The 24,474-nt window shown below is 47.7% G+C and overlaps 1 protein-coding gene across 1 annotated transcript in view; it reads left to right on the top strand.

Annotated features, from left to right (window-relative positions):
- Positions 1–3,244: 3,244 nt before the first annotated feature.
- LOC142570286 (uncharacterized) overlaps positions 3,245–24,474 on the top strand; it is a 46,026-nt gene continuing 24,796 nt past the window's right edge. The window contains exon 1 of the mRNA XM_075678682.1: positions 3,245–4,460. Within this exon, the coding sequence (XP_075534797.1) occupies positions 3,277–4,460 (1,184 nt within the window). The 5' untranslated portion in view covers positions 3,245–3,276. The remainder of the gene's footprint in view (positions 4,461–24,474) is intronic.

Raw genomic sequence — 24,474 nt, 5'->3', positions numbered from 1 at the left:
TGGCTTGTACCTAATTGACAGGTGCCAAAGGACAATATGTTTGGTGTAGTAAGCGCTAAACCAAGTTTACTAGTTGGAAGTGAGAGGAACATTCTGCGGAGGAAGGAGAAGCGGTGGCAAGAAAGAAAGAAATAGTCCATAGTTTCCACTTCATTGCGAAATGAGCAGAGGTTAGCCATGGATAAACCAGATCCATGAAGGTAAAAATTTAGGCCGGGAACTCTACAACGGAAGCTTGAAAAGGTCACCTCGCATTGTTGTGAAAGGCATTTGATCGTGTTCCACTAGAAATTTAGATGTCGAAATCATCCCCGCAAAGTATGGATGATTCATAACAATTTAGAAATAAAAGGCGTTTAAATCTGGCCCCTATTATAATAAGGAAATCGGAAAGATTATTTAATACTGGCCGATTTATTGAGGACGATGCAAGCGAGTCAGCTGATTCGTATAAAAAGAATCTACTATGACAGAGGACCCAGACAAAGTGGGTTTCAGACAAATTATCCGGGGCCAAAGTCGAAAATATAGTCACCCGCCGTGGTTGCTCAGTGGCTATGGTGTTGGGCTGCTCAGCACGAGGTCGCAGGATCGAATCCCGGCCACGGCGACCGCATTTAGATGGAGGCGAAATGCGAAAACACCCGTGCACTTAGATTTAGGTGCACGTTAAAGAACCCCAGGTGGTCGAAATTTCCGGAGCTCTCCACTACGGCGTGCCTCATAATCAGAAAGTGGTTTGGGCACGTAAAACCCCATTATTGAATTTTTTAAAATATAGTCAGTAGGTGCGAGTGATAATTAGAAGTTCAATGCGTAGAAACCGAAAGCGCAACGGTAACAATTATTGCTTTAGATTTCTGTGCACCGAATTTTCTTCCACCCAGGCAGCATCAACTATAGCGGCCAGTTGGTTCTACTGCTCTATTTCCTGCAAGAGTGCTTTAGCTCTTGCCTTTCTCCTTTAAAGAAGCATAAACGGCCATTATATCAAATTATCAAGGGAAGGCGCAACGCGCTCTCACTATTTTTACCAAGGACCCCATGGTGGCGGAACAAGCGGTAATTGCTCTAGCCATCAGGAGTAATAAGCGGGCCTGCATTTACAGTGATTCGAAATCCACTGTTAAGTGTTTTGATAAAGGCTACGTAGCTGGAGTTCCAGCTCAACTTTTTGAAAACATTGGGATTATGACAACTGAAATCCGATGGTTTCCTGCGCATATGGGGAAAGTGGTCGAGACTCGGGTACACCTCACTGAGGTTGCTCATGACTTGGCACGAGGACTCGCTAACCGTGACAGTCACAACCAAGCCGTTCACCATCAAGCCAGGGAATCTAGAGATCATTTAATAACATACAATGACGTTACCAAACATTACTATTGAGGACGCAGACAATTCATATTGCCACGTTCAAAAATGAACAGGGCTCAGACAGTCTCACTGCGCTTATTGCAAACGGGTACATATCCCACACCGTACACCATTAATAAAATATATCCAGAGAGGGAGATTAAGATGGACTGCAATGATTGTAGTGGCATCATTGGAATCAGACATATGCTGGCGGGGTGTCCTGCGACTCTCCCCAACCTCGTTGAAGAATGGACACAGTGGGAGAAAAGGATTCAAAGCCCATTGTTTCAGGACCAACTAAGGGCAGTCCAGAGGGCCCATGATGTCGCTGAAAGGCTTGGCCTGACAGTGCCAACGTGGGAGCGGCCTGCCTTGGCTTGAGAAGTTGAGCCTCCGGACCTCATTACAATAAAAGCTTTCACACACACACACACCGAATTTTCAGATGGCCAGAATTATTGCAGGGAATTCTGCAAAAAATATTGGTGTATAATAAGCGAGACGGAGAGCAAAAGACCAGTTAATCTGATTCGAAAGGTTGGCAACTCCGGCTTTCTCCAAATTTTGTGTTGCATCCGTAAAAATAACCAACTGAGACGGGAGTTGAATCCAGCGCTATGGCTGTGTGACTGTGAACATCATGAACCCAACTACCCACACTGCCCTTAGCGACTCAAATATCGCTATTATCAGCTTTATGAGGGGCGGTGTGGGACTAAATACAGCCAAGATCCTGAAAAACCTCAATCAGGATGAGAGAACCAAAATTAATCTTCTCTGGGTCCGCGCTCACTCGGGAAATCGCGGCAGCGAGAAGGCTCATAAAGTGGCCCGAGGATTAACAAATCGGATCGCGCTCTCCTTGGAACGGGATCTCCCGACAGGAGAGGTAGTGACTTCCTACAATGAACTGGCTAACCTGTATAAAGAGGACAGGAGAATATACCCTATACCACACAGGAGCCTCAAGAGGGCGCAGGCCACTGTCTTCCGCCGAATTCAAACTAACACCCTTACTGCTCCTCATCGCTTAGCGATCTTCACAAATGGAGAGGTTGACCGAATGTGCAAAAACTGCGATAAAAACTCCATAGCTAACCAAAGCCACATTCTCTGGAAATTTGAGGGCCTCGCACCAACCAGAGCGCTTAGCTCTGTGCCAGCTCACTTAGAAACGACATGGGAAGCCCTAATACGGTCTTCCGAAGAAAACATACCAAAAGCACTCATTGTTTGGGCGGGAAAGGTCGCCGCAAACAAGCGACCATCTACAAAGACTTGAAATTTCTCTTAAAGAAAGTTCTTTCCTCTTACTCCTCTTGCAGAAAGGCGTCAACTATTTCAAGTTAAAATGAAGTTTCCAACGATACTTCCCTTTGGTAAGACGCTTGTTTACAAACTACGTCCCATTTTATTGTCAGGCTTAATTTTGACTCTCGTCCCCACCTTGTCAGCAGTTATTCACGCTGAAAACAGCACTTCATTCTGTATGAAAGAATAACACACAGGCGTTCATTCCACTGGAAGAACGAACGTTGCCCAGGATTGAAATTTACATGAGCAACTACCCGTAAACGCACACATTTATTATGTCTGAAGCGGGCACAAGAATATTGCTGCAAGTGTTACTGTAAGTTCTCCAGCAAACTACAAAGAAAATAAAGGAAAGCGCAGCTTGCAACTCACAAAAGGGAACGCCGCCTGTTCGTTGGGTATATGGCTTCATCCGAAAGCTCCGCTGCTTTTATTGTGTCTAAAAAGCCCAACACAGCTGACATAGTTTCTTTAAGATCTCTTTTGACTGCACACACAAAATTAACAAAAACCGAGAGAGGGAGGAATAACGCGGAGCTCTTCCTCTTGCTTTCAGCCTCAACGAGTGAAATTGAATGTTTATTACTCTGTAGTAGTGTCCTGATGATGACAACGCGGCGCGTTTCGATCTTGTTCGGGATGGCACTAACATGTTCAATTGTGTGTGCACAAGGCCCATCGGACGGTGGAAAACAGGAGGACAGCGATGCCCATGATGGTCAAGATAAATCAAAAGAACTGCCAGCAGAAAATAACGGTGGGGATAGCAAGGGCATTCCAGATTCAGAAGGCGGATCAAAGGATGGCACGGGTGAGAAAGATGACAACACACCAACTAGCTCAGACGAAGACAAACCGGATGATGGCACAAACAAGCCAACGAATCCAGACGAAGGCAAGCCGGATGATGGTACAAACAAGCCAACGAATCCAGACGAATCCAAGCCGGATGATGGCACAAACAAGCCAACGAATCCAGACGAATCCAAGCCGGATGATGGCACGAACAAGCCAACAAATCCAGACGAATCCAAGCCGGATGATGGCACGAACAAGCCAACGAATTCAGACGAATCCAAGCCGGATGATGGCACAAACAAGCCAACGAATCCAGACGAATCCAAGCCGGATGATGGCACAAACAAGCCAACGAATCCAGACGAATCCAAGCCGGATGATGGCACAAACAAGCCAACGAATCCAGACGAATCCAAGCCGGATGATGGCACAAACAAGCCAACGAATCCAGACGAATCCAAGCCGGATGATGGCACAAACAAGCCAACGAAACCAGACGAATCCAAGCCGGATGATGGCACAAACAAGCCAACGAAACCAGACGAATCCAAGCCGGATGATGGCACAAACAAGCCAACGAATCCAGACGAATCCAAGCCGGATGATGGCACGAACAAGCCAACGAATCCGGACGAATCCAAGCCGGATGATGGCACAAACAAGCCAACGAAACCAGACGAATCCAAGCCGGATGATGGCACAAACAAGCCAACTAATCCAGACGAATCCAAGCCGGATGATGGCACAAACAAGCCAACGAATCCAGACGAATCCAAGCCGGATGATGGCACAAACAAGCCAACGAAACCAGACGAATCCAAGCCGGATGATGGCACAAACAAGCCAACGAAACCAGGCGAAGCCAAGCCGGATGATGGCGCAAACAAGCCAACGAAACCAGGCGAAGCCAAACCGGATGAGGGCGCAAACAAGCCAAATAAATCAGACGATAAGAAGCCGGATGCTGGGCAAGCAAACACACCTGACAAGTTAGTACAACTTGGCGTTACTGCTCCCAAACGGTTTCGTTAGTTACAATAATGTTTCCTGAGAAGCGCACTTAGACCGCAGTCGGTCAACCCAAGAATAACTTCGCAGTAAATAGCAGCTTTGTACGTGCTTTTTAAAGTATTTACTGGGTCAAAAAGTTAGGGTGTGCGATCATTTGAAATTTCGAATGAGAATGAGAGTATTTTGTATTCGATTCGCACTCGATTCAAAAATTCCCTATTCGAAATTATCGAATACTCTTTTTTTTTTTTCGTCAGATATGACGGATAACACTTTTGTTGTGGTCTTGGGCGAGAAATACCGGTGCAAGCGGGCACAGTTCCGAACGAGTGTGCTGTAGGAGAGCCGCTCTTGTCACGCAGAGGCACCAGTTCGTGAGTGAATGCACGCTTCAGATAACTTCTGCTCAACAAGTTCGAGTCATTCAATAGGGATGTCTCGCTTTTAGTTAGCCTACAAGTGTGTTTTCTCGATTCAAGCAAAGTTATCTTGGCAGGAGACTCATAGTGTTACATTCCATTAACAATGTGTTCAAGCCCGCAAATAGATGCCAAGTGCTTCAAGCGGCCAGTCGCGCGGCAATTTTGCCTGCATTATCAGGCTTCTTTCACGCTCTGAAAAAAAAAAACAACACTTTTATGGAAGCATATCGAGCGCCAGCAAGCAAGGACGTGAGGGAGACGACACCACAATGCTCAGTGGTGTCGTCTCCCTCCCGTCCTTGTTTGCTGGCGCTAAATGTGCTTTCAGTTTACCAACACGCCCAACAAATGGTAATGCTGACTTTTATGGAGCCTGTAGTACTGAGCAAAAAAAAAATCTGTCTCGGGAGTTTTTCATGCTTTTTTTTGTGATTGACATTTTTCATATAATTATAATAATCGAGCAGATGAATAATCAATTAAGACTAATTTTGTAATTAGGAAGAATGCAAAAAAAATAATCCGAGTATGTCCAAGCGACGGCAAACTCCATTAGTTTTGTTCGGTCCAGCTACGTGGCGTTTGCATATCTGTAAGGTTTGACCCAAGTTACGTGAAACACCCTATATATGCACGAGCAGCACCAAAACACGGACGCGTCCCGGCATATACTGCTTACTCCGAGAGCTTTGAAGTAAACCCGTTGAAGGCTACAAAGCAATTTTGTGCTACTGTCTACTATTATATAATACGATAGTCAGCGACTGCCTGCGACAAGCGACGACGGGCCTGGAGGAAAAAAAAAAGACCCTAAAAAGTGCCTCCTAAACTACGCTTAAGATGGCGCATTGCACTCCGGTTCATATAGTGCTACCGAGGCTAAAATGGAAAAAAGTGTCACGGAGATCCAACTTTCAACGCAAGAACTACAGCGGCGCCAGCGCTTCCAGTTGTGGCGCTCGCATCCCAATAGTTCATCGCGTTCGGGAACTAGAAAATATTCGGCATTCGATTCGATATTCGAAGGTCGTTTACACTGAGTATTTCGCATTCGATTATGTTTAAAATTTTGCCCAGCCGAACGCCCCTACAAGTATATGTAACGCTAAATTGGTCCAGGGTGTAACGTCACCCATCTCTAGAACAACGTTCGAGGTGGTCTTCGACTGAGGCATTTCTACGGGGATGGCCTCTCCTTATTCGAATGTAGGTGAAATAGAGAAGTGCTCTTATCAGGCAACCTCTGAACCAATTTCAGTAGCCTCTTCTATGTGAAAGTTAAATTTTATTGATGAAATCATATTTTTGACTAAGGCTTATAATTTATTTTACAAGAACTGAGGAAAATTGGGACATGTCAAGAAAAAACTTCCGGCGGAACCCATGTCACGGCGAATCTCGACATTAACGCGATTAGCAATAAAGCAATGTAGCCACCCACCTGATAGTCACCGCCGAACTTGTCATGTATGAGGCGTTTACTGCAGCTGGAATCCGCTCTCGCACTTCGCTCTGTACACGTTGCGCCATCCAGTGGCACCACTGCGAGGTCCGCGCCCCGCCTCCAAGATGCGATATGTATAGCGCATGACTCCAGGGCCAAAGTCATGCTCACTGGTCTGTCCTTTTTTTATGCAAGTATTTCTTCACTACTTTTTTCTTTACCACCGCAGTCTTCTCTCCTCCTTTGGAGAGTCTAAAACATTATTACAGTACAGTTCTTTTTTTCCTCTGCGCATCTTTCTCTCTCTCTACGAAGTTCGACATTCGATGTAAACCTGTCTGGTGGGAGCGAAACATTGCAAAGGGTGAAAAATGAACCCTGCGCTAATCACAATAAAACCACAGTTTTGAGCGCTGACAGTTGGGAACAAGGCACCCGTGCGAAGGCCAAAACGTGCTGTAGTTTCGTTAAAAACTTCAGTCGTATTATGGTCGGCGCGGCATCCATGTTTTACACCTTTAGAATCTCTCTCTCTCTCTCTTTCTTTATGTATTTTTATCACTGTAGTCTTCTTATAGCTACTACCTAGAAATTATCTTTGCCCATTAGCTCATGCATATTAAATCGGATCTTTTTTGTTGTTGCTGCTGTTGTTTTCAAACAGATAACTGATTGTGTCGTGCACCGCTAGAAACGCGCGACTTATTTACACTTTTTAAAGCATCCGTGGTGTCTCCACTGTCCACGCGATATTGTGAAGCTCTTGGAGTCATTTTTGACTAAATGGTACTATTGTTCGTCCCGGAAGCGACGCGTAATAGGTTGTCCCGCCGGTTGTCCCACCATTGTCTAGAGGGATGGCGCTGACATACGCTCCCCGAATCTGGCGGTTTTCCTTCAACTTTCTTGAGATAGGCAAACAGTCCAAGAAGTTCTTCCGTAATGGTCGGTTCCACGTCCTAAAGTCTGCGAAATTCACTCTTGAGGTTGAGCCGCAGTTTCTGGTTCACAGCAAACGTCAGTAAGAAACTAACTCAAAACGCAGGCGTCATCCAGCAAGCGACACACATTGCCACCGTTCTCCACCAGGCCTATTATGCACGTTCTAACAGCAAAGCTCATCAAAATAACATATCTGCACTAAAAAGACCATCATAAATTTGGGATACGAAAGAACATATTCTCACTGAATATGGCAAAGCAAAAGAAAGGCATTCAAAATCTTGCGTCATAAATGAAAACAGACAAACGGAATCAGAATTGGTGAGGCTGATTCAGGGGTCATCGACTTAAACCATCAGCATTAGCGTTATGATTCCCCTTTTGCCAACGTACGCAGAACAATTATTGCTGCAAACTGACTGTCCAGCGGAGAAAGCGGTCATTTCTTTAAGTCGTTGTGTGGGTCCAATTGAGAGGGCAGTAATCCGTCTCGGCGGTGAATCTCGATCCCAGAAGCATGACAGCTTCTGAATAACCCCCACAAGGCACGTGCCGTCTTTTAAGGCGAAGGCTTTAGTGGTTCACGCCCCCGATGGTCTGGAAAGTGTGTCGTGCGCGTGCGACTGCTCGCGCGTTCGTTGTCTTCTTCCACAGCTGGCTCCGATGCCACTCATAGTGCCAAAAAAAGAAAGGCAAACTAAGATAGAGTTGATTCAGGCACTTCGACCCACGACCTTCGGTGGGAGTGGGACCCTCGAGATTACCGTAAAATCTCGAGAGATAGCCCACATAAAATCGAGAGAATATAGTGAAAAATATAAGATCGGCTAACTTTCGGTGTGGTGAGTAAATTTCAAGTGGGCAACTTTCAATAAAGCCGGGAGCTTAGTCATGGGTGGGTTATCTTTCGGGGGTGGGGCATCTCTGGGGATCTTACGTTATGTGGAAGTCAAATCCACGGCCTCTTGTGTTAATTCGGGTGAAGTTAATTAAGACACGGTTAATTAAGGTAGCGTCAATAAATGCACTCGTGAACCCACGAAGTTTGGTGGGAGAAAATAAGTAATAAGAAGCAACAAGGCATTCGAATGAGAATGTCAAGTAATTTAATGAATACCACTTGAGCGCTCAGGCTTTCGCCTTCACCTTCTTTCACGTATGCTAAAGTGACTCAATTTTTTCGGTAGCGCTGTGAGCCTGTTTGCGATTACTCAGCTTACGAACTGCATAAATAAAGAAGTGCGTGCTCTTCCTCTCCATCCTTTGTTCGACACAGTGCAACGAACATGCCTCGCTCGCTAGCATCCCGAACTTTTTATTTATTCCGGCCTGGTGATCTTGGTACAGTTGGGCTTCTTTATGCGCTCGTCAGGGCTCTAAAGGCATTCTTTTTTTATGGGAGAGCATCAAATGGCTCATTGAGCAAGAAAGCCGGCGTCTGTCGCCTGGACAAGCGAAGAACGGCACCTAAATTTCCATTGGCTGTGGCGCCATATCAGGAGAGCGCCTCAATGGAGAAGAGCGGGTGAAAGGGAACACCTGCTGCCCGATAGCGCACCAGGTGTCACGTGAGGGGTGAGGTCATCGCCGCGACTCCACATCGCGGTCGCTCTCGCTCTCGGAAGCATGTGTTATCCGCTCGTTCCTTGTCCGCTCGTTCCGTTCCTCGTTCCTTGTCCATTCTAACTGAGCCTCGGTAAGGCTAAGTCAAAACGCTCCAAGACAACGCCTCCCAGATAGCACGCCTGTACACTCTTCTTTATGGTGTCATGCTACTTGGATCGAAATTTCCATTGCCAAGCCTGGCGTGACCAAGACTGTGAAGTCAAAATCACCGCAGCTTACTCCGGAGCGCCCTCATTAGATTCTATATGGCAGTCGGGCAAGGTAGCATGACGTCACAGATCGAAGTGCATCGGCCTTATGCTATCTAGGAGGTATTGGCCAAGCGTCTTAACGCGCTCGCTTGCCCGCGAGGAGTTCATAGCCTGAAAGACCGCTCAGCGTCGTTCAATTGGATATTAATGCTTTCGCATTCACAACTTGTAAGAAGTGCTTAGGGGTCCTCCGATTTTTTATTCTTCTAGTCACAGATGATCACTTCACCCTGTTCCACCTGCCATCTTGGTGATTTAAGCATTACACATGTTTCGAGTCTGTGATAGGGCTGCGTAGTGAATATTACTAGCTTAATTGACGCTTTCGATTGGCCCACTGGCTTGCTAACACGCTGAAATGTGTAGCATGTCCTTACAAATGATTCTGCGTTGCGCAAGCAACCTGGTACATGATTGATATAGGCGGTTTTACTTTCCTTAACACCTAGGTGCTAGGACGGCGTAAGGGCATCTGTGTCAACCAGTGTTTGGTGTGTAGTGACACCAGGGATCCGAGCACATGCGGGTTGGATCCCCCCTCGTTTAACCGTGCGTGGCGTAACCATGTATGGGAAAAGCGGAATGCTGAAGGTTGAGCCAATCCCGACTGTTAGGACCTTCAGGCCCCTCGGCGGTGGCAACACACAGCTTTAGGCTCCACTTCATGTAGACGGCGCCCCTGGACTGACCTACCCGGCGGAATTCATCAGTTGACTTTTTTGCCTCTTTCTCCTACCTTCGTCTTTATCTCTGACTTTCAATCTTCCCATTCTTCTTCGCACTTCCTTTTACGTCCGACCTTCCAGGCAGCAAAAGTTAACCTGGTGTAGTCAGTCGAACCTTGGATGTATTAAGCGATAGGAGCTATTCACAACAGCGTCCACGATTCTTTCTGCTCTCGTAGCGTCTCCCTGTTGTACTCGGTGGCAGGACGCTGTCATAACAGCCAAAATAAATTCAATTCTTGAGACTTTGAGCTCTTTCTCGAACTGCCTGATCGTCCTTTTTTGGAAAAGAGGGCGCACCGATCACTGATTTTTTTCATCCAGCCCAAAGAGATCTTTCCAAAGTACCACGCCCTACACTGCGAAAATTTTGAAAAGACTGCAAGAATAATGTCACCATTTGGTGTTGGAGAGTGTCTGACTGAAAAACTAGGCCCTGGTTACAGGGTCACGAAAATTAGCAGTGGTGATTTCTTACTCGAATTCAGTGACAAACATCAGTACCAGAAGTTGTCTGAACTTGTTGAACTTGGAAACACTCAAATGATGGTAAGCCGGCATCGTTCGCTCAACAGCATACGTGGTGTCGTATCTGATCAAGATCTTGGAGACTTGAATGAATCCGAGCTCCTTGAAGGCTGGAAGGAATATCATCTGACAAATGTAGAGAGGATTAGAATCAAGCGAGATGACAAAGGAATCCCTACTAAATACCTCATCTTTACATTTGGCACCAGCCCACTACCCAAATACATAGAAACAGGCTATGCGAAAATTCATGTTAGACGCTACATACCCAACCCACGCCACTGCATGCTTCAAGTGCCAACGATTCGGCCATGGCTCTCAGAGCTGCAGAGACCGCCTCACCTGTGCAAAGCACTTCGCACGGACATCCTGACGACAACTGCCATGACAAGAACTACTGCGCAAACTGCGACAGTGGGCACCCACCAATACTACGTCTTGTCCTTGATGGAAGAAGGAAAAGGAGGTCACAACCGTTATTGTGGGAAAAAAATCGTTTTGTTTTAAATAGGTGCGCAAGCGGCTCTCATTTGTGCAGGGAACTTCGCACGCTGGTGTGTCATGGGATAGGCCATTGCCACAACTGTTCTCGGAGACCGTTCAGACCACGCAGAGTGGACCGGCACTAGCGCGATCAGCCCCTGAAGCGGAAGCGGCCTGCGCTGCACCGCCACCTAGCAAGAAGAGCGAGCAAGCCTTCGTGCCTGCGAGCTCTGGCTTCTCTGCTCCGTAAGAAAGGCCCAAAACACCTGCGAGCGTCCCTCGCGAGCGGGCATCCAGTGCCTCCGCGGACGCGATGGAAACATCACCTATTGCATCGGCGCTCCAGACGCCGACAGATCGGCGCAGCTCCCTCGCGGGAAGCGGCGCAGCTCCCACCGCGGGAAGCGGTCTCGCGCCCGTTTTTCTGCACGACGATTGGTCTCCCTGCCGTTGCCCTTGGAAACGCGCGGATCTTGCGTTTTGCTTGTGTTTTTTTCTTTTTCGTCCGCGCCATTTTTCTCCTCAGCTCGGTTGGCTCGGCGCCTTAGCTCGGTGTAGCGAACGTTGTACGCTGTGTTTCCTGCTCTTTGTGCCAGCGCTATGCCGTGCCATTGCGCATATAACTGCCGCAAGAAGCCTGACGACGGTTATGCAATATTTGTGATACCACAAGGAAAGCTTGCGCAGGAAGCAGTGGCTGCATAACATTGTCCGAAAGAACTGTGTTCCGACAAAGAGCAATGTTGTTTGCGAGGTGAGGCGTCTTTCTTATTGCTCGTATCAAAGCATCCCCTAATGCTGCATTTTTTTAATTCTCCCGGCCTGCTCACTAGCGTTATTGCTGCGGCAATTTGCACGGCACATAAAAATGGGGTTGCCTCAGTATGATTACTATTCCGGGGGGACTGCATTACCTCGCACGTCGCCAACTCTTGTTATTCAGTCGGAAATGCAGCACTGTAGGTTGTTTCCCGCTGTGAAGAATTCTGAGCGATGATACAGCCTCTCGATCGCACTTATCGTTATTGTTAGAATACGTTGCCTGTTTTACTGAAAATCGAAATAGCGGCTTGTAGAGGAGCTATTATTTTCAGCTTACGTCGATGTGTGCCTCAATCATACAATCAATGCAGGCCCCGAAAAATTAGGGGCAAGTATACCCGTAGTATTGCAGGTGATGAGCGCTAAGCTAGTCCACATTGCTTTTTTTTAGGTTTTAATACGCAAGCCTGTAGATATGTTTCAAGGTCACCATGTGAACAGAAAATATCACGCGAGCCCGGAAGGCCAGAAACGACCCAAACCATGTCCAGCCGTGTATAAGAGATTATTGATTAGCCAAGCTAATTAATCATTCATTAGTAATTTAATTAAGACAGATTAGGGATGGTTAAGGTTGATTAGGTGGCGCATGTATTAAAGTGTATGAAGGTGTATTAGTGTGTACTAAGGTGCATGGACAAGGATTAAGGTGGATGAAAGAAGATTAAGGTGAATTAAAGTGGATTAGGGTGTATAAAGGAGGAATAAGGTGCATGAACAATGATTAATCCGTAATTAAGAGAATTAGGTTGCATTAAGTTGGATGAAAGGATTAAGGTTGATTAGGGTGGAGTAAGGTGAATGACGGTTGATGGAGAAGTAATACCGATAAGGGTGGATTAAGGAGGATTAAGGTGGAATAGGGTGGATGAAAGTTGATGGAGGTGGATTAAAGTGCATTACAGTAGGCTTTACAAGACTTTCGCATTCGCGTCTCTTAGGTGCTACTAAGGACACCTTGGATTTTTGGAATTTGCTTTCAACTGCACTTCCACGCACGCATGCGTGGGCCACTATTATTATTTGGTTTTCTCATGGATACAGGAAATGTACAGGGGGTGTTCACATGATCGCGCACGCTTGCTGTTCATATCAACATCTAGGCGGAGGCTGGGAATCTTCGCTTTAATAGCCAATGTTTAAAAGCACCTTTCTGCGGTTTTGTTCTGTAGGGAAACTTTTTCTATTGATTTAACAGGAGCCGAAATCATTGCATCAATGCGCTTTGATTACAAAGGTTGAGCAATCAATCGTGATTGTGGTCATGAAGTAGTAATGCATCAAATACTCTGCAGGCAATAATGTTTAGCACCGCAAGGTATTTCATCATGTTCCACCGTAATCCACCTTCAACCTCCTTAATCCGCCCTAATCCTCCTTAAGCCACCTTCATCTACCTTCATTCTCCTTAACACCCCTTATTTCCCCGTAATACACCTTAATCCATATGAATGCAATCGCTAATCAATCATTAATTAATTTTGCTGATCAGTAATGGTCTCTTATACACGTCTGGGCATGCTTTGGTTCACTTCCAGCATTCCTTGGGTCACGTGATATCTGGAATACCTCACAACGCGACCTTGAAACAGAGATGTAAGGCTTTGACTTAAGCCACATGCAGAGGGATGTGCCGCAAGCAATACTAGTTCAGATGCACAAAGTAAAGCGTCCCATCATGTGGCAGCAAAATTGTCTGCAGTATCGAACTCGCATCAAAGCTCCTTTTACATCAGTATGCCCCGCTCATACGGCTTCAGGAAAAAACCAACCTTCTCATAAACGTTGTCTTGCTGATTATCGATGTGGTTATCATCATTTCTCAAAATCTTCAACACCACTGGGCCGTGCAACTGGCCCAAAATAAGGCGCCTCCATTGAATGCTGCGGCCCGTCCGCAGGAGCCAAGGAGAAGGAAAGCGCCGAGGAGGGAAGCATCGAGGAGGAAAGTGCCGCGGGGAGGAGAGTGTCGCTACTTTCAAATTATCAAGGGGTTTTAGTTGTACCGGCAGTAGACTGCGTAGTGAGAAAGACGGCGATGGAGGAGTGGTGGTAGAAACATTTATTGCCAATTATATGAATCGTGGCAGCGAAGCCCCCTACATGGCACTTGAGTGCTTCCTTACTATGAGGGAGCACCCTTACAAAGCGAAGGAGAGTCCTTGAAGCGCAATCCTTCTTATTGCACTGGAGATGATCCGGCACTGGCCTTGAGCGGAAGTGCAGGTCAGAAGAGTCTCCCAGTAAGACACCGCCAGGGCAGGTGATGGGGGATGAGGGAAGGTGGGGCATGTGAGGAGGGTGTGCAGGAAGTCTCCTGGATTGCCGCAATGTTTGCATGTTGAGGGGAATTGGTCTGGGTATCTGGCATGTAGTAGTATGGGGTATGGAGCAGTCCGAGTTTGTAGTCGACGCCAGTATGCGGCCTACTCTATGGTGAGGGATGGGGCTGGGGGTGTGTATTCCCTTCGTTCGTCCCGGTGGTACGAGAGAATATCACGGAAGAAGAGCAGGCACTCCCCGGCCCGTAGAGGGGGCTCGGCTCCCACTGCCTGGAATGTGAGACCTCGGGCGAAGGAGTGAACCTCCTCGTTGCCGGGGAGGCCGGCATGTGCTGGCGTCCAGATTAGGGTTATGCGGCGCCGGGGTTGCCTGAAGCGTAGTAAGCGCGCAGCGGTGTGGGATATGTAGCCATTGGCATAGTTGAGAATGACGGATTTGGATTCAGTGATAATTTTGGTGACAGATGAAGAGCTGAGAGCAAGCGCGATGGCTGCGTCTTCTGCCTCTGTGGTGAAATTGGTGATGATTGAGCTGGAGGTTAGAAGCTTTGCTCGAATGTCGGCTACCACCAGGGCCATACGGGAGCCTGACGTATATTCCGCTGCGTCCACGTAGACCACCTCATGGTCCTCGCCATACTGTTTGTGGAGGGCCCGAGCCCTTGCTATTCGGCAGTTCCCGTCTCGGTCAGGGTTCATGTTCTCGGGGACAGGGGGTGTGTTGAGGTTAGAGCGGAGGATAGGAGAAAGGGGGACCCTCTCGGTAGGGTGTGTAATTGGGGTTAGGCTTAATTGGGATAACAGAGTGCGGCCAGGCTCTGAGTTAGACAGACGGGATATTTGTGTCGTAAAGGTGGCTTCTCTGAGTTCCTCAAAGGTGTTGTGGACACCGAGTTTGAGGAGTCGATCATTGGATGTGCTGGGAGGAAGGCGTAGGGCTGCTTTCGTGCAACTCCATTGGAGCGCGTTTACCCGATCTCTCTCCTTCTGTCGAAGGGGTAGGAAAGGAAGAGCATATGTGGTGCGGTTTATTATGTAAGCCTGGGTGAGGCGAAGCGTGTTTCCCTCACGTAAGCCAGCCCGGCGGTTCGCTATGCGGCGAATCAGTCGGGTGGTCTGTTGAGCATTTGTTTGGAGAGTTTTTATGACTTCTCCGTGCGCACCATGAGAGTGGATAACTAGCCCTAGCACTCGGAGTAAGGGTGATGGGAGGAACGACTGACTGAATCGTGTTGCTTGTGGCGGTATAGAAAGAGCTCCGATTTTGAGGGGGAGCAGGTCAGGCCACGCTCTCGTGCATATGTGTCGATGGTGGTTAGTGCCAATTGTAGGTGTTGTTCTATTTCGGCGTTACTGCCTCGGTTTGTCCAGACAGTGATGTCGTCGGCGTAGAGGCTAAAATGGATGTCGGGGATTTGAGCTAGTTGTTGGGGTAGGTGAAGGAGTGCTATATTGAATAATATAGGGGAAAGGACGGCTCCCTGGGGTGTACCTCCTGCCCCGAGTGTGATACCTGGGAGGCTGTGGTCGCCGAAAGTAAATGTGGCTGTGCGGTGGTTGAGGAAGTCTCGGATGTAGTTGCTCATCCTGGCTCCGACTCCCAAGGTTGTAAGGCTTTGTAGGATAGCTGAGTGTGTAACATTGTCAAATGCCTAAGTAAGATCCACACCTAGGATAGCTTTGGTCGAAATTATTCCGGAGTCTCCCATTACGATGGGAATCATAATCAGATTGTGAGCTTGACACGTAAAAAGCACATAATTTTAACGCCGATATTTCATTTGCATGCGAGAATAGGTACAAGTAAGGAAATTCTAACTTCTCACACACACCTATACACACAGGCGCATTTTCACCACACTCTCTCGCTCTCTCAAGCACACAGACGTAAAGATAACGGGCATCTTCACCTCCACGCACATTTACACGCACCCACGCATGTACACACACAGAAAAATGTGCGCACGCACGCATGTACAATGAGATGCACGCATACACAAATGCGCGTATGCACGCAGACGTATAAACGCGCTCGTTCGCATGCAGATTGAAATACGGAGACACAAGCGCAGACGAACACACAAACTCATGTACACGCGCATGCACACTCAAGACGTGCACACGCATATACACTCCCTCTCTCTCCCTGCTGCCTCTCAAGACGCTACTGCGTGCAGAGTGAATCATACTTGCACTGCAATTACAGTTCCAACGCCAGCTCTAATAAATCACCTTATGGTTTAAATTTCGTGCTTCATGAAGTCAATAGGGCTATGTTTTTATCTTACTGACTACAAGAGTGTAGTAAGTGTAGGAAGTGGCCATTTTTTACTTGGCTTAGAATAGTTTAGCTCCACCTACCTACCTGTCCTGACACTCCTGAGGATGTTCCCAGCAGGCTCTGTTTCGCTGAGCACTATCGAGTCGCCCCACAAGCCATGACCCGTGTCCTGCTTTATACATCTACACCTGAGCCTTATGGTGACTGTGTTGTGTCTCCTCTCGCGGAAGTCCTCCTTGTTCATTACGTTGCTCTTCAGCAAACCATCGTCAGTATCACCAACAACTCTACCAGCCTTCAGCTCGTCAACTTAGGAATCGGTGACCACGTCCTACCACAAGGCATAGCCTTAGGTACGCTGTCTCCCTCCCAAGTTTGCCTATTTTCAGCCTCGGCTGCTTATATTACGTCGTCTCCCGTTGACTCTTCTTCTTTGCCGGCTGTTCTTCCTCAGCTCACAAATGTTATTGCTCCCGAACTTCCGTCTCACCACGCCAACTAGCTGCTCCCTGCGTTCAGCGACATTTCTGACCTGGGCCGCCCTTTCGGCCAGACCTCTCTCACGACACACCATACTGAAATGGGTGACGCACACCCTATTCACAGGCGACCATACCATCGGTCCTTGCACGAACGACAAGTCATTCAAACGGAGGTCGAGAAGATTCTCTCTCGATGAATCGTTGAACCATAATTCAGTCCTTGTGCATCCCCTGTCGTTCTAGTTAAAAAGGACGCCAGCTGGTGTTTCTGCGTGGATTACCGGCACCTCAACAAGATCACCAATAAAGACGTTTATTCCCTATCACGGGTTGATCACGCTCTCGACTGCCTCTATGGTGCGAAGTACTTTTCTTCTATCGGCATTGGTTCCGCTTAATGGCAGACTGGGTCGACGACATGGACCGAGAGAAAACCACCTTTATAACACCCGGTGTCCTATACAAGTTCAAATTTATATCATTCGGTTTATGTAACGCTCCATCTACTTTTGAATGCATGATGGACACATTCCTTCATAACCTCAAGTGGTTCATCTGTATTTGTTACTTAGATGACGCCGTCGTTTTTGTTCCTACATTTGCCATGCACCCGGAGTGCCTCTCGCTCGTTCGTTCTGTTTTTCTTAATGCTGGCCTTCAACTTAATTCGTCTAAATGTCACTTCGGACGGCGCTAAATTACTATCCTCGGTCATATTGTTCATTCATTTGGTGTGCGCCCAGACCCGGGAAAAGTTCGTGCCCGTACAGAAGTTTCCCGTGCCAACATGTGCTAAATATGACCGGAGCTTCGTGGGCCTGTTCTCGTACTTCCGCCGCTTCATGCACAATTTTTCGGAGGTCACTCATCCTCTGCTCTTCTGAAGGCAGATGCTTCATTTTTTTGGGGACCTGAACAGGCAACTGCCTTTTCGAAGCTTATCTCTCTCCTTACATCTCCATTTCTTCTTGCGCACTTCGACCAGACTGCTTCAAGAGAAGTCCGCACTGATGCCAGTGGTCATGTAATCGGTGCCATTTTTTGCCAATGTCAACGACTCCACGACCGCGTCATTGCCTACGCCAGCCGTCTGCTTTCTCCAGCTGAGCGGAATTATTTCATTACTGAACGTGATTGCCTCGCAGTTCTCTAGGCAGTAGGGAAATCGCGCCCTTACCTATGTGGTCGGCCCTTTACATTCACCACAGACAACCATGCGCTCTGCTGGCTTTCGTCCCTCAAAAACACTACCGATCGCCTAGGTCACTGGGCGCTACGCTTACAGGAATACTCGTACACAGTTTCTTACAAGTCCGCTCGTTTATACCAAGATGCCGACTGCTTGTACCGCCACCCAGACGATGTTCCTGCGACCTTTGCTTCTGCTCTGTATTTTCTCTATCTGCTTAGCTGACCTTGCTACCGAACAGCGCCGATATCCAAGCATACGTGGTATCATCGAAAAGTTCACATCTAGGTCATGTGACCTTTCTCTTGGTATGCTGCTACTCAATGACGGCATTTTATATCGGCGTAGCATGTACCCCAGTGGATTAGATGGTGCTGGTTATTACGCGGCATGTTCGCACTGCTATTCTGTCCAAGCTGCACGATCTACCAAATTTTGGTCACCTCGGAGAATCAGTACGTACGACCGTGTCCGGCGACGATTCTTTTGGCCTGGTATGCAGCAATCTGGCCGCCGCTACGTCGCTTCTTGTGAGTTATTCTAACGCCAGAAGAAACCATCTGAGCTCACTGTTGGTTTACTCCTATCTCTTGGCGTTCCTACCGAACCCTTCTATCACGTTGTTGTAGATCTCTTGCTACCTTTCCCCAGATCTGACTGAAGCAACAAGTGTATTGCCGTCGCAACACATTATAAAACTTGGTTCGCGTTCACCAGAGCCCTTCCAACTGACGTAATTTAATTATGGGGTTTAACGTGCCAAAACAACTTTCTGATTATGAGGCACGCCATAGTGGAGCACTCCGGAAATTTCGACCACCTGGGGATCTTTAACGTGCACCTAAATCTAAGTACACGGGTGTTTTCGCATTTCGCCCCCATCGAAATACGGCCGCCGTGGCCGGGATTCGTTCCCGCTACCTCTTGTTCAACAGCCCAACACCATAGCCACTGAGCAACCACGGCGGGTAAACTTCCAACTGGCGTAGCCTACTTACTGTTGTAATGCACAACGTCATTTTTCGCCCCGGCGCTCCTCGTCAACTTCTTAGCGACAGGGGTCGCTCCTTTCTCTTTACCTCGAAGGACGAGGTCCTCCGAGGCATGTGGAAAGGTGTAATGGTTCCAGGACTTACTTTTGGAAAGGTGGTTGTTTGCTCTAACTCAGGGGTACAATCAGGACTCGATGGGAACCAAAGGTCAGTGGGTCGCCTCGCATTGGGCGCTCACGAGAAGACTACAAATGAAACTGTGCAGGGTGATATGGGCTGGACTAGTTTTGAAGTGAGGGAAGCTCGCAGTAAAATTGAGTATGAAGAACGGCTGAGGAATATGGAAGAAAGTAAATGTGCTGGGAGAGTGTTGAGATATCTGTACAGGAAAAACATTGATTCGCAGTGGAGGAAAAGAACTAGGAAACTTACCAGCAAGTATGCAATGCAGCCTGTAGGGTGGGTAACACAGCAACAAAGAACGTCAAGCTGAAAGTCAGAGAGGCTGAAATAATCTCATGGGTGGCGGCAATGGAAAAGAAACCTGGCATGAGTAACTACTTAAGAGGAGAAAACGAAATCAGGAAAGAAACCATTTATGATTACTCAAACGGAAGCTCATTACTTTTCGAAGCGAGATCGGGATGCCTTAGAACACGTTACTATAAAGCCTGATATAAGAAGAAAGAAGAAGCATGTGCTTGCTGCGGTAAAGCTAGGGAAACTATGGAGCATGGTTTATTAGAATGTGAAGACGTCTACCCAGCAGTCGATTTAAGCACCACTGGCCTGCTTGAAGCCCTTTGTTTAAGCGGGAGCAGTGGAAAAGTAAACATGTCCGCAATAGGCATTAGTAAAAGGCGATTGGAGGATTGGTGGAAAAAAGTAGGGAAACGACAAAAAACGGAGACGTAAAAAAGCACAGTTCGCAATAGGGGATCAGAAAATTTGGGTGGGGTAGTCCATAGTGTTTTTTATTGTTTAATTTAGGTAGGACATTACGCAGTATAATAGCAAGAGCTTGGTGGCGCAACCCACCGCCCCGTTCCAAAGGGGATGCTCATAACATCCAGCCATCCATCCAGACGTGGGCGACTTCCTCCGTCCTTATTCTACCAAGCACAAATTTACTAATGCATGTCATCCGCAGACCAGTGGTCTTACGGAGCGGCTTCATCGAATATTAACAGACGTGCTCTTCATATATGTTTCTGATGACCATCGTGACTTGGATACTGCTCGCCCGTTTGTCATATTAGCGTGCAATTCATCACGCCACGACACTGCACGTTGCTCGCCATTTTATTTGTTGTGCGGCCGAGATGCAGTATTGCTTTTTAGTACAATACTGCCTACCCCTCAAGAGTCCGTGTCTGAGTATACAAGCGATGTCATTGCTCGAGCCCAAGAAACACGCCAAGTTGCTCACCGTCGCCTTTGTGCTTCTCAGAACAAGAGTAAAAGCCTTTGTGGCAGTAGTCACCGGGACGCCGATTATATTCTCCGGGATCTTGTCCCTCTTCGATCTCCCACCCGCCGTTTCGGCCTCTCAGAAAAACTGATATGCCGCTACTCCGGCGCTTACCAGCTCCTCTGTGAGAGAGAGAGAGAGAGAGAGAGAGAGAGAGAGAGAGAGAAAGGCAAAGGAAAGACAGGGAGGTTAACCAGAGATTATCTCCGGTTGGCTACCCTGCACTGGGGGAGGGGCAAGGGGATGCGATAGGTGAGAGAGAGAAGGATTAAAAAAAAGAAAAAAAACTACACACACACGCACGTACACACAAACTGTTTCTGTGGGCACTGTCACGCAGCCCGCAGAGGTGTTCCTAGTGTTGTGCAGTGTCACCGTACAATCCTGCGTCACAATCTGTCAGAAAGTCCAGTGTCTTTTAAATACCGCAGCAGCGCCTTCATAGCCGATCGCGCTGATATTCGCGTAGGCCAGTATCCAAGGATCTTGTTTTCTGTCAGTGGGCGCTTGTCCAGTTTGTCTAGGGTGGCTGAGAGGACTGCTCTTTGCGGGTTGAAACGAGAGCACTCACAAAGAAGGTGCGCGATTGTTTCGTTGCACCCGCAGAAGTCACAAAGTGGGTTGTCGGACATTCCGATAAGAAAGGAATACGCATTTGAAAATGCTACTCCAAGCCATAGACGAACTAGAAGGGTACAGTCGCGTCGTGGAAGCTCGGGCGGAATACGGAGTTGTAAATTAGGGTCCAGGGTGTGAAGTCGTGCACTTGTGAAATCGGATGAATTCCACTGAGCTAATGTCAGGTCGTTTGCCAGTACGGCAAGTTTTTTCGCTGCGTCGGCTCTCGAAAGAGGAATGGCAACGCAGCTGACGCCGTCATGGGCAGATCGGGCAGCTGCGTCTGCTCGATCATTGCCGTGTATGCCACAGTGACTAGGCAACCACTGATATATGATATCATGTCCTTCGTCAACTATGCGATGATGTACTTCTCTGATCTCTGCGACGAGCTGTTCATGTGATCCATGGCGCAGTGCTGAGAGTACACTCTGTAGGGCTGCCTTGGAATCACAGAAGACTGACCATGCATGGGGTGGTTCCTCCTGAATGAAATGAAGAGCCGCACGCAAGGCTACCAGTTCAGCAGCTGTCGTTGATGATACATGCGACGTTTTTAGCTGTATTTCGACGGATCTTGTTGGTATCACCACAGCAGCAGCTGAACTTGCAGATGTGACTGAGCCATCGATGTAAACGTGTACGCGGCCGCTGTGCACTGCATGTAAAAGTTCTAATGTGGCCTGCTTCAGGGCAAACGACGGCATGTTAGCCTTGTTAGTGATTCCTGGGATGGTGAGGCGTACTTCAGGTCTGTGCAGGCACCATAAAGGTGAGGATGGTCTTGCTGCAGGCATGTAGTTCAATGGCAATGAGGTGCGATTGGCAACAATCATACGACTGATAGTTGTGTGTGGCCTTTCTGCGGGTAGAGCGGCAAGGTGGTGAGAAGGTAGTCGGGCAACGTGGCGAATATGCGCTCTGAGAGCGTCGGTTACCAAGTACGTTGATATTGGGTGATCCCGAGCTATGACAATCGTTGCCGCTGTAGACGCACACCTCGGAAGACCGAGACACGTCCTTAGGGCTTGAGCTTGTAGTCCCTGGAGTACACGCAGGTTTGTTTTGCAGGTGTTACCAAGCACAGGGAGGCTGTATCTTGCGAAACCGAGGAACAAGGCGTTATAAAGCTGCAGCATTGATCGCACCGATGTGCCCCATGACTTCCCGCCGAGAAATTTGAGGAGATGTATTATTGTCAGCAGCCTCTTCTTTAGGTACGAAACGTGCGGGCTCCATGATAGGTCGCGGTCGATAATTACCCCTAAAAAGCGGTGGTTACGTGCATTTGCAACTGCTTGTCCGTTGACACTTACAGAATAACGCTTCATTTCCTTCCGAGTGAAAGTAACAAGGCAGCATTTCTCTGAAGACAGCTCTAAGTTCTGTTTTCGCAAGTACAGTGATGTTAAGGTAGCTGCCTTTTGTAGCCGTGCTCGTACCTGCAGTCGTGTTACAGCAGACGCCCAAATGCAGATGTCGTCGGCATAGATTGATACTTGAACTGTGTTGGGCAAGCATCTGACTAGGCCAACGAGCACTAGGTTGAATAGCGTCGGGCTCAACACTCCGCCTTGCGGTACTCCACGGAACGTTTGGTGTTGAGTCGTGGCGCCTTCCTCGGTCAGCACGAAGAAATGCCTGTCGGTCAAATAACTGCACAGCCACAGAAAAGTGCGGCCACCGATTCCTGCTTTAATCAGGGCCTCTATAATTGCATAATGTGCTACATTATCATAGGCGCCTTTTATGTCAAGGAATAATGCCGCAGTGAGTTGTTTCATCCGTTTTTGATGTTGAACATACGTGACCAAATCGATGACATTATCTATGGATGAGCGCCCACGCCGGAAGCCAGCCATAGCATCTGGGTACACGTTGTAACTTTCGAGGTACCATTCCAGGCGAGTCACAATCATTCTTTCCATTATTTTCCCTATGCAACTGGCCAGAGCGATGGGGCGGTACGATGACAAATCTAACGGTGATTTGCCAGATTTGAGAAGCGGAACCAAGCGGCTGCATTTCTATTCACGTGGAGCCAAACCATTGCGCCAAGACTCGTTGTAAAGGTTTAGCAGCATGAGTCGTGCTTTCTGCCCAAGATTGGCAAGCGCCGCATATGTAATGCCGTCCGGCCCAGGTGACGAAGAGCGCCTGCAAGTCGCTAGTGCCGCTTCAAGCTCCTCCACCGAAAACATTACATCCATGCGGGAATCCCGTGGCACAGGAATGGCACATGTGTAAGGGCGCGTTGAGGATGCGAGCTGGCAAGTCTTGCGCAAAATTCTTCGGCAATGTCTATTTCGCTGCGACCTTGTTGCGAAGCGAGGGACTTAAAAGGAACACGCTGTTGCGGTGATACGCGAAGTCCACGCACAGTTCTCCATATCTGAGATAATCGCTGACTTGGATCCAACGACTCACAGAAACGTTTCCATCTTTGAGATTGAAGTGCATCAATGCGGCGTTGAATCTTCTTTTGCATCCGCCTTGCCTCTCTGAGATCATGGATGGATTTGGTTCTCCTGTATCTTCTTTCAGCCCGCCGGCGAACTGCTCGTAGTCGCCGGCGGGCTACGAGCAGTAACCTACGATATGTCTCCGGTCACACCTACTACTCACTCCATACAGACTTTCCATGACGTCGTTCAGGTCAGCCACCTAAAACCCTACCAGTACTTTTCTGCCTAAAAAGCAGCGGGATGGCGCTTCCACGCCAAGTGGGAATATGTTGCGCAGCTCTGCACAAAGATGAGGAAGATGAACACGAGCTTAGGTCTGAAGAAGTGAACGCTTTAATGACTAGCCTGCTGTAGGCTTGGCTTTGTCAATTACTGTAAATTACTGCACATTCTGTAAATAAAAAAAATGTGGAGTTTTACGTGACAAGACCACGATCTGATTATGAGGCATGGCTTAGTTGGGGAATCTGGAAAATTTCGACCACCTGCGCATCTTTAACGTTCACCCACGTAAATCTAATACACGTGTGTCTTCGCATTTCGCCCCCATCGAACTGCGGCCGTCATAATGTATATGCGCTACTCGTATTGCTTCTTCTCTCAGCAAAAGTATTAGTCTAAACCTAACTTAACGGGAAGCTTTAGCTCCTACCTGGGAAATCATCAATCCTTTCTTCTTACAACCACTGCACCGCAATTCATGAGGTATGTTGAACTTAAAAGAAACAGTTAAAATTAAATTTCAGAAAGCCAATTTTTATTTAGCTTCCACTTTTGTAAATTCCGAAAAAAATGCGAAATCTCAAGAAACAATACTCAAAGTATACGACTCTGTACCTCAGCAACTAAACACGATATCGGAATTCTCTAAGCTGCACCTAATATTTCATTTAATGCAGGCAAAAATGATATATCATATGCCACCCTGAAATACACCACTAACTCCTGAACATGGTATTCGCAAAATCT

This window comes from Dermacentor variabilis, chromosome 1, assembly GCF_050947875.1.
Source record: "Dermacentor variabilis isolate Ectoservices chromosome 1, ASM5094787v1, whole genome shotgun sequence".
Lineage (NCBI taxonomy): Eukaryota > Metazoa > Arthropoda > Arachnida > Ixodida > Ixodidae > Dermacentor > Dermacentor variabilis.
This window is presented reverse-complemented; position numbering and strand designations above follow the sequence as displayed.